This window comes from Bidens hawaiensis, unplaced genomic scaffold (assembly GCF_021521415.1).
Source record: "Bidens hawaiensis isolate Kalapana, Puna unplaced genomic scaffold, B.hawaiensis_p1.1 tig00024652_1, whole genome shotgun sequence".
Lineage (NCBI taxonomy): Eukaryota > Viridiplantae > Streptophyta > Magnoliopsida > Asterales > Asteraceae > Bidens > Bidens hawaiensis.
This window is the reverse complement of record NW_027493902.1, coordinates 275,345-285,270: the sequence shown is the minus strand read 5'-3', so window position 1 is coordinate 285,270 and position 9,926 is coordinate 275,345. Positions and strand designations below refer to the sequence as shown.

The window sequence follows — 9,926 nt, the reverse complement described above, 5'->3', positions numbered from 1 at the left end:
GGATATTATATTCCTTGTGATGACATGGAGGTAATGAGGGCCTAAAATGTGCCATGCGAGCAGCCACGTCAGCGTACATGTCAGAGCGAATGTGATGACGTGTTAGCGAGATCAATATACGGGCTGGGGCGGATCGCGGATCTTTAAAGATCCGGTTTGAGGGGACACGTGGTGCGATTTCAGATGAGTTAAAGGTTTTTGTTGGGGTAAAATGACGGAAGTGGCCTTAAATGAATTTGGAATGCCGAGAGTGCCCTTGACATGTCAGCAAGAAAATATCTGGAGCAACTTGGCTACGGTGTGGCGGGTGTATGGGAAGTATGGTGAAGCTAACCATTAAGAGGATGGCACGTGTAAGCAAGTTGCAGTTTCTGGATCAGTTTACGACTTGTTTGTTTTGTCAAACATTTCTACTTTTTAAAAATATTATATTATAAGTTGGTTTTTATATTTTAAGGTTATGGTTAATGACTTAATGTAGATATGTTTTAAAAAACCTTGGTCGGCACCCACAGTTACGAACTTATGATATTTTTTTTTATATCGATTTGTTTTCAGCTTTCATTTCCAGTAATTCCAACCCCTCTGCTACATATATAATATACGTTTTTCTACATAATATATGTTTTTCTCATAACTTATATATCATTATATATTTGAGAACTTCGATGTCATAAAGTTTTTTTAAGGTTATGAATTTGTTAATTTTTATGATTTATTGCTTAAATGATTGAGTTGGTTTAATGGGTGATGAAATGTTTTTCTAATTCTTGGCATATTAATTAGCTAAAATTCAAGTCCCCATTATAGCACTTTTTTTTTTCTTTTTATTTGTATTCATCTATGTATTGGTTGTTGTATTGGATTTTTTTAAATATGTTTTATTTGTTTATTTCTTTTAAATATAACGAAATTATTTTTTAGGTTTAGTTCTCGTCCATGTAGCGAACCTAATTGATACCGATAAAATTCGCATCAAGTCGTCGTAACGCCAATGTGTTTTGTTTTAATCCCGTAGACTCACCGCCTCAACGCCCGGATCGACAACGATCGAGTTTTACCAACGCCTGAGTTTTACCGACTGACATCACCCCATTGGTTCACCTCGTATTTTATAATTTTTTGTTTTATATTTGGTTTTTATTCCAATACGATAACGCGCGTCACCGAATTCGCATCGACTTACCAGCTCAACGCTTGAGTTTTACCACTGTTTGAGTTTTACCGACCTGCCCGGCGCAACGCGCCGGGTTAAAAACTAGTTTATCATAATTTGATTTTTCTCTGATAAGTGGTGTCCATTAAATTTTTAAAAATTAAAATACGAAGTCGTGTTTGTTTTTTTTCCTTGACATTTGGATATAATTATTTGTTAAAAACAAAGTTGTATTCAAAACATAGTATTTTTTTTCACATAGTAAGGAATACGGTGCTGGAATCGTGACGAACCAGATTGTTTCCTACCGAAAGACATGGTACTTTGTATCAGTAGTATCGGAACTTGTATTAGAAACAGACTTAACTTTTTGAAATTTTAAGCTATACGAGTGTCGGTACCATATCAGTAACGTGATAAACTGAGTAGTTCCAACCAAACAACATTAGTACCTTGTATAGGTATTATCGAAAGTGATACTGCTATACTTTTTTTGTGTTTTCATGGTAGTGTTTAATTTTTTTCTTGACATTCAAACACAAATTTTGTTGAAACCGGGCTGTATTCTAAATTTAGTATTTTTTTTTGATATCATAAGGTATACGAATGCCTAGGGCTGTAAATGAACCGAACGAACACGGACAAGGCCTTGTTCATGTTCGTTCGTTAAGTAAATAATGTGTTTACAAACGGTTCACGAACACTTACTGAACGAGATTTTATGTTCGTGTTCGTTCATTAAGGAAATTAATGTGTTCACGAACGGTTCACGAACATAAACGAACACAAATAAAATCGGCAGAGCCTAGAGATTGAGACCGATGTATTCATCAATGTGAATAATGAAAGCCTGTAACCGAATCGAATGAACACAAACAAGGGCATGTTCGCGTTCGTTCGTTTAACTTTAAAAGAACACAGACACTTGATCGAAAAAATATTTATGTTCATGTTCGTTTATTTAAAAATGGACATTTGTGTTTGTTTGTTTAAAATCTAAACTAACATAACTGAACAAAGATAAACAAACATGTATGAACAAACATAAATGAACACAAATTTAAACGAACTTAAATGAACACAAATTAACAAATATAAAACCTTTAAGCAGATCAGATAATATTTGATTATTTTCTATTAATATTAATACATAAATGAACATTAATAAACAGAAATAAACGAACGTTCATGAACATAAATGAACGAACGGAACATGCGTTCATGTTCGTTCGTTTAATTAAACGAACACAAATTTTTTGTTCATGTTCGTTCGTTTATTAAATAAACTAACATAAACGAACTTCCCGCCGAACGGTTCACGATAGTTCACCGAACGTTCGGTTCGTTTACAGGCCTACGAATGCCGATACTGTACAGGTGTCATGACGAACCAAACCAGTTCTAATCGAACAACATGTATTATCAGAACTGGTATAAATAATCAAACCAAAACGCTTAGTGGTTGAAGTTATTTAATACAAGCATTGGTACAACGTATTTTCTAGCTATCAACTTTATGTCAATTGTTTCCCAGGAAAAAAACCTTTTAACAATAAATGATGGACAACTTGTGTTTATGCATCGTACAAAAATCAACCGGTATAATGATTATGTTTTTGTTTTGTTTCTGTTTTTTTTTAAAATCCTTTTCTCAGATGGGTTTTTGTATTGATAAAATAATGCATGTTAATGATCGGCACAAAGTCCATATCCATTCAATTCATACAAGATCATTGTTTTCTTGGGTTCTAAATTGATGGTTAAGGAATAAATAGGACAACAGTCGTAGTAGTCCTTTGTATTCGTAAAGCAGCTTCGCCCCCACCGTTTAATCAAACATTGTCTTGAGTTTTGTGACTATTTACTTTTCAAGAAACAATTAAACAACGTTTATATGTACTCTTAGCAGCATTGCAGTTCATGTCATTAAAATGTCACATTATAATCATTATCCACATCCATCCATCCATCCATCCATATATACATACGTGTAACAATGTTACGCACCATTTAGAGTGTCCGGAGTATGTCAAGACCATGAGGTACCAATACTTTTAGGAGGCTATCTATTGGAAAATCGCCAAAATGAATACTTGTCAATCAAAGTCGACAAATAAATATTGGCATTTTGTTTTACAAAATAAACATGTACTTTTCGCTTGCCAAGTGTACCTAAAAGTGCAGAATTCACCCGCCAGGTGAGCAAACTACAAACGTGTATCATGGCATTTTTAAGAATTTTTTTTGACCCACCCACCTACCACCAGGGTAGCTTCAACCGCGGGCTAACTAACAAGATTTAATACACGTAAACATTTATATATCAATCAATCAATCAATCATACCCAATATTTCCCACAATCAATAATACACTTAAACATTTAGTTTTATGCTATTTAGGGGGAGTTTGGGATTCCTTATTTTACCTTCTTATAACTTTTTATTAAGTTAATAAGTTACAAAAGTGTAACTTATAGAACTTTTCCTCTCACAATATATCCCAAACACCTTATTACTTTTCAAAAAGTTAATAAGTAATAAGTTGGTGAAAATAAGCAATCCCAAACACCCCCTTAATCTCTCTATACAAACATTGACTTTTTCATATACTTGATGACTTTGTAAATATGATTGTTCAAAAACGTAAATGTTGGCAAATATCCCCATTTCAGATCATCAATCATGTTTTGATGACTTTTAAATTATGCATCAAAACTTGTACACTACACCAGATTTGCTCATGTTTTTGCAGGAAATAAAAAAAATAGAAATTTTATGCCTCAAAATAGTAGACTAGCAGCTAACACAAACAATGAAAATATTGATGTTAACTTTACCCTCATAATATTAAACCATGCAAAACAATTGTTTAATGCTAAATCATATCCAGAATTGAAACAAATGGAAAAGAAGATATCGACTGAAGTTGAGAACATATTAACTCTCATTTAAACAAAGAACATGAATATTTGTTCTTTATGAAACAGCAACTTTCTTATATATTAAGAAAGACATTGTAGTCGGTTACATATGGCCTTAGTTGCTGTCATCCCCACCATGCCTGCAAAACAAAATTTAGCAGCAGTTAAGGTATAGACCACAATTCTTACAAAGTACAACTCACCATGCATATCAAGCATGAAGCACTTGTACATTACCACAATTGCTATAGATGGTAACACAAATCCAAAAATGTAAAACTTATAAATTAAGGCGGTTAAGAATACAAACCTCCAAGAGGGAGTGAAATTTCGGGCCTTTCTGTCCAACTGAAGATTCTCCAAGGCAATTGAGGCGTGGTTAATATCCTCATTAGTATCATCGTTTTCATACCTCCAGTTGTAATCATCATTCCTGTAGCTAGAGGTTGAAGAACCTCCTCTTCGGTCTAGATAATTAACAAAAAGATATAAAGAAAAATAGATGAATATATGGTTAATAATAATGTAAAAGGAACAAGAACAATAACAATGCTTACCAGATGCTTGGGAACCGGGACCTTGTCTGGCATAAAGAAAACAGATAAGTATTATTAAAAAAGAAATGTAATAAGATGATACCTAAAAGTAAAACGTTGATCATTAGTTAATTACCTCCCTAAAGGGGCTAATCCACCAACAACAGATGATGAAGACAGCCTTCGGTTTCGGGAATCTACGCTGCCTCTTCCTTGAGATTGATTCTGCAATAATCAAGCAAGTTCGTATTAAACTGCATTATCCATATTTAATTGAGCTCATACTTTTATTTAGTGCAACTTCACATGTATTAAAAGTCAGTCCTATTTAATCCATAAGTAAATAAAAATGTACCATAGTTCGATTGTCATGCTTTTTGTAAGGGTTGAGTAGTGATAATCCCGTCTTAGAATCATTAGATACTATATTATTACAATTATACTGACATTTCCAACAAAAGCATGAAATTATAACATGGAATTGAATCAAAATGGATCCGTTTGGTTCTAAATTTGTTACGCTTTAGAGATACAAATCAGTTCAGCAAACTTGGAAGCAAGTGAAAGGGTTCAACTCACAATTTCAGCCAAAATCGAGCAAAAAAAGTAACTGGACTTCTAATTACGATTTATGAGTTACATTAACTGCAAAAATTAGTATGATGGTAAAACGGAAAAACCTAATCATCACGTTCAAAAACAAAGATCAAACCTCAAACTTCAAGAAGCCTTCAAGCACATCTAACAGCAATGGGCCGCTATCTCCATTCCTGTTTATATCATAACCATTCTTGTTACTGAAGTCCCTTAACTCTGCTTTCCATGCATCCTTTTGCTGCAATGGCACGTTTAGGAAAAAACTGTTAAACTTGAAATAATCATGATTCATGAATATAGCACATGTGATAAGAAAAAAACTTGTTACCAGATTACACTCGGGCAAATAAACTTTTAGTGTGTGGCCCAGCTGTGCCCAATCCAAGTATTCACATATTAGCGCGGTTAGAAGCCGACCTGAAATCATATCAGAATAAAATCAAAAATACATCAGGCTGGTGATTTAAATTAAATGTCATCCTCCATGCAAATAAACACATATGTGTGCTTAGAAATGTGATTGATAAAATAAGAACCAAATGATTTGAAATATTTGTTGAAAATACCTGAAGGGGAAGCATGAAGTTGCTTTGCACGATCATTGCAGCTACCCAACAGTGCAGGAGGTAGACCTTCATCCTTTTCAATAGCTTTATCTTCTTCCTCGATTGCCTCAAATACACTCGCTCTGAGTTCAGCCTTTCACCAATAGCAAGTTTATCAGCAAATAAAGATAATATATGCTTGAAAGATTATGTTTTCTTTTTCCTTTTTCTTCAAATAAACAACATGCAAACATAGATTATGCCCTTTAATACGAGTAGCAAACATTCACGTGGTCCATAAACTTAAAAAACATAGATTACAATCTTTATCATCACTTCATAACCATTTTGAAAGCTCTTAACATTTATAAAAACCTCTCATATGTTAGCACCTTCACTCAACATAGAAGATCAAAGTATCAAACAACAAGCATATAATATTTCCTCTAAACAAAACCGTCCAATTGAAGCTGAAAACTAAGATTCAAATTCCCATGGCAAAGAAGACCCACATCAGAAGTTCGAATAGCTTGAAAACTTATAGTATCTTAACGTCAAGAAAATATCATCACTAGCAAACTCAGAACCCTAAAAGCAAAATAGGTCATATGTTTAATTCTAACCTAAATACGCACATACACACAAGAAAAAACCACACGCATTAGTAATAAATGATCAAGTTGATTACGAAAGAGAGTATAGACGCGTGAAAGATATGTTCTCTTATTTTCCTTTTTCTTCAAATAAACAGTATTCAAGCATAGATTATGCCCTTAAATACAAACAAAGAACATTCACGAGCCTATAATCATAAAAAAAACTAGATTACAATCTTTGTCATCATCTCATAGACATTATGAGTCCTCTTATATTGTAACATTTACAAAAACCTCTCACGCGTTAACAATTTCACCCAACTTATAAGATCAAACAACAAACATATAACCTTTCCTCTAAAAAAATCCTCCAATTGAGCCGTTAAAAAAAAATCCTCCAATTGAAGCTGAAAACTAAGATTCAAATCCTAATGATAATGAAGCCCCAAACGAAGTTTCAATACCTAGAAAACTTGAAGTTAACAATAAGATATCATCACTAGCAAGCTCACAACCCTAAAAACCAAACTAGGGCCATATGTTTTATTCAAACCTAAATAAACTCATCTGCACAATAAACAATCAACATCATCATTGATCGCCAGTTCACCAATGAATCGAAGTTAATTATGAAAGAGAATACATAAGTGAGATTATACTCTTTTTCTTCAAATAAACAGTATTTAAACATAGATTATGTTCTTTATTAATACATTTAAAGAACATTCAACAGTCCATAATATTAAAACCCTGTTATATCCATTTATAAAAGCCTCCAAGTCTCATGTGTTAACAATTGAAGCTGAATAATATTGTAATTCACTGAGATTCAAATCCCAATGGCAATGAAGCCCCAAATCAGAAGCTTTAATTGCTAAAAAAAAACTTAATTTAACAAGAATATATCATCAATTCATCATCACTAGCAAACTCAAAACCCTAAAAACCAAATTAGGGCCATACGTTAAATTTAACCTAAATTAAACTCATACCACAATAAAACAACAACATTAGCATCGATCTCCACATGAATTAACAAACAACGTATAGAAAGAACGTGTATAACTGAAATCTAATGAATTGAAGAAGGAAATCGAATAGAATATAATATGGAGATGGGTTTTACTCGGATCTTAGCGAGAACGCCTTTCTTTTCTAGGGTTCGAGTGACAAGCGTCTTCAGGTCCATCATTTCTCTGGTGTAATCATCCATCTTGTTGTGTCCAGAGAGAAAATTGATTTTTAGGGTTCTGATGAACAAATTTCTGACTGTTTTATGTGTGTGCAAAATGTAAATGGTAAAGCGTGACCCGGCACTTGAAACGGGTCGGGTATATGGTTCAAACCTCAAAGGGCTGGCTGAAATAAATGGATGAAAATTTTCAAATTTGAAATGGGTTAAGATTGAAGTTAAAACTAAACAAGGATTTCTATATGCGTGTTGCGATATAGGTGTGACGAGTTGAGCTGGCATAGCGCGTATATGTTTAGACACGGTAAAACCTCTTAAGCAGAAAAGTATACTATGAAATTTTATACTTTTAAAATTAGGAGGACAGGGTTCATCATTTCTTCTTTTTGATACATAAAGCATATAGCTGTCACGCTAAAACAACCATAGTTAAGTGTTATACGAGTCGTTTTCGTGTTTGATAAATGTGTTAATCGCGTTGTCCCTAACTTGTTAAACATGATAAGGCACGAACTATCAGCCCCAATGACGAGAAGTCGATCGGTATTAGTTCGATTTGCTATGATACCATCATTTGTTATGACTACGTGTGTAGCATGTCTAAATTAGCATTTCAAGAATACTATAACTAAAATTATATACTTTAAAAAAATGGTAATTTTACACATGCATTGAAAATAAATGAAAACTTACATGAGTGTATTTAAAAAAAGTTAAAAAGTTTTTTTTGACCAAAACAACTTGATTTATCAGTTTCAAGTTGTTCAAAAATTCACAATTTTGATCAAGTTTAACATGTATGGGGACTTTAATGTACAAAAAATTGTCTACGGGACATTTTTGGGATTAAAATCAGAACATATGTTAGTTTTTTAACAATATTTTACTATTGTTATCATGTTTGAAGTTAAGAAATTATTAACAAGTCTTTATGAATAAGAATAATTAATTGTTTAATTTATTACCAAGTCAATAGGTATTACTCATACTCGTACGTGAATGTAAAATGGGTTGACCCGAAACACAACCTGAATACGACGCGAATTTAAATGGGTCGACACGACACGACAAGAATAAAAATACGGGTTGGGTTAGGGTTGAAGAATCTCAACACGCTAGCCCGTCAACCCAAAACCTGTCAACTCGTCAACCCGACATGATTGACACCCCCTTTGCGTTTATAAAGCATTTGCTCCAATTGTTTGTTAATGATGACGTGATATCAACGATTCTTGCAAACGGGTTCATATTGTTGTGAGTTGTTTAAAAAAATTAATTAACTTATAAATATTTATATATTATTAAATTATCAAATGGTAATTAATTTTGTTTTATTCAACCACGTCCTAGAAGGTAATCATCCACATGCATGTAATAAAGAGTGAATATACAAAACCATATAAATGCGCTGCAATAGTAAACAAATTTACATATTTATAAAACATAAAGGCTAGATGTTGGCATATATCCGGAATGCACTACAATAGTAAATTTTTACACATTATATATATCCGAAAATGCACTACAATAGTAAATGTTTTTAGGCTAGATGCTGGCAAAACTTCGGGCTCGTTTATTAAACGAGCTTATTTCTATGCTTGAGCTCTCAGGCTCATCTAAGCTCGGCTCGATTCAAGCTTTCACCAAGCCAATTTCGAGTAACTCACAAGTGGTTTATTTTTATACTGGTTTTAGAACTTAATGACAGAGAAGAGGAAGAGCTTAATGATTGGATAATCTTTCGGTTGGTTGGAGTCAAAGTGGTGGCAGCAGGATGGTTTATAGAGGTCATAAGTGAGATGGCTTGTGGCGGGAGGTCTGGGTCCCGTCATAGGTACAATCATGATGCATGGGGCGGATGTTATTATAGCCAAAGAAAGTGAGTATTTTAGCCAATAACAAGTCCTTTAGATGTATATTTGGTTAATACATGAGAGGACACCGGTATGTAGCTAATGAAGAACATTGGGATACATAAGAGAAAGGTTAAAGTCGTTCTTAGAGAAAATATTAGATCTTTAAGTATAGTTATTGAGGTATATAAAAAATGTGGTAATCTTTTAGTGACACATATTAGAAAATGGTAGTATCCAGTATTCAAGTATGATTCATGAGGTATCTTGAACGTAATAGTTAAAAGGTTGAAACTGTAATTGTTGGAAATAGAGGGGCCATACTTGTCAAATTGTAGTGAGCTTCAAAGGTTTAACCATTTAACTAACCAAGGAAAATCAGCTATGTGGGAGGAAGTTGGTTTAAGACTTAATGGTTCAGGTTTGGCCCGGTCAGACTTAATAGTGTTTGTTTTGTTAAAATGCCACTTCTGAATGGCTGAATGGACCTCTTATCCATCCGGCTAAAAATCATACCTAAATGGAAATTA

General features: G+C 33.4%; 1 protein-coding gene across 1 annotated transcript; it reads right to left on the bottom strand.

The window, feature by feature from the left end:
* Positions 1–3,932: 3,932 nt before the first annotated feature.
* LOC143569797 (protein TONNEAU 1a-like) lies at positions 3,933–7,613 on the bottom strand. Its single transcript, XM_077055620.1, has 8 exons — positions 7,478–7,613; positions 5,777–5,909; positions 5,539–5,627; positions 5,326–5,448; positions 4,750–4,838; positions 4,635–4,660; positions 4,388–4,544; positions 3,933–4,217 (listed from the first exon to the last, which is right to left on the bottom strand). Exons 1-8 carry the CDS (start codon positions 7,562–7,564, stop codon positions 4,193–4,195), a joined length of 729 nt encoding a protein of 242 aa, XP_076911735.1. The 5' UTR covers positions 7,565–7,613; the 3' UTR covers positions 3,933–4,192.
* Between the last annotated feature and the right edge of the window lie 2,313 nt (positions 7,614–9,926).

Excerpts from the sequence above, each read along its gene's own strand:
- LOC143569797 (XM_077055620.1), bottom strand. The coding sequence starts at position 7,564 with ATGGATGATTACACCAGAGAAATGATGGACCTGAAGACGCTTGTCACT. Across the intron at positions 5,910-7,477 it reads GCGTTCTCGCTAAGATCCGA|GCTGAACTCAGAGCGAGTGT; the intron begins GTAAAACCCATC and ends TATTGGTGAAAG. Across the intron at positions 4,218-4,387 it reads AATTTCACTCCCTCTTGGAG|GCATGGTGGGGATGACAGCA; the intron begins GTTTGTATTCTT and ends TTTGTTTTGCAG.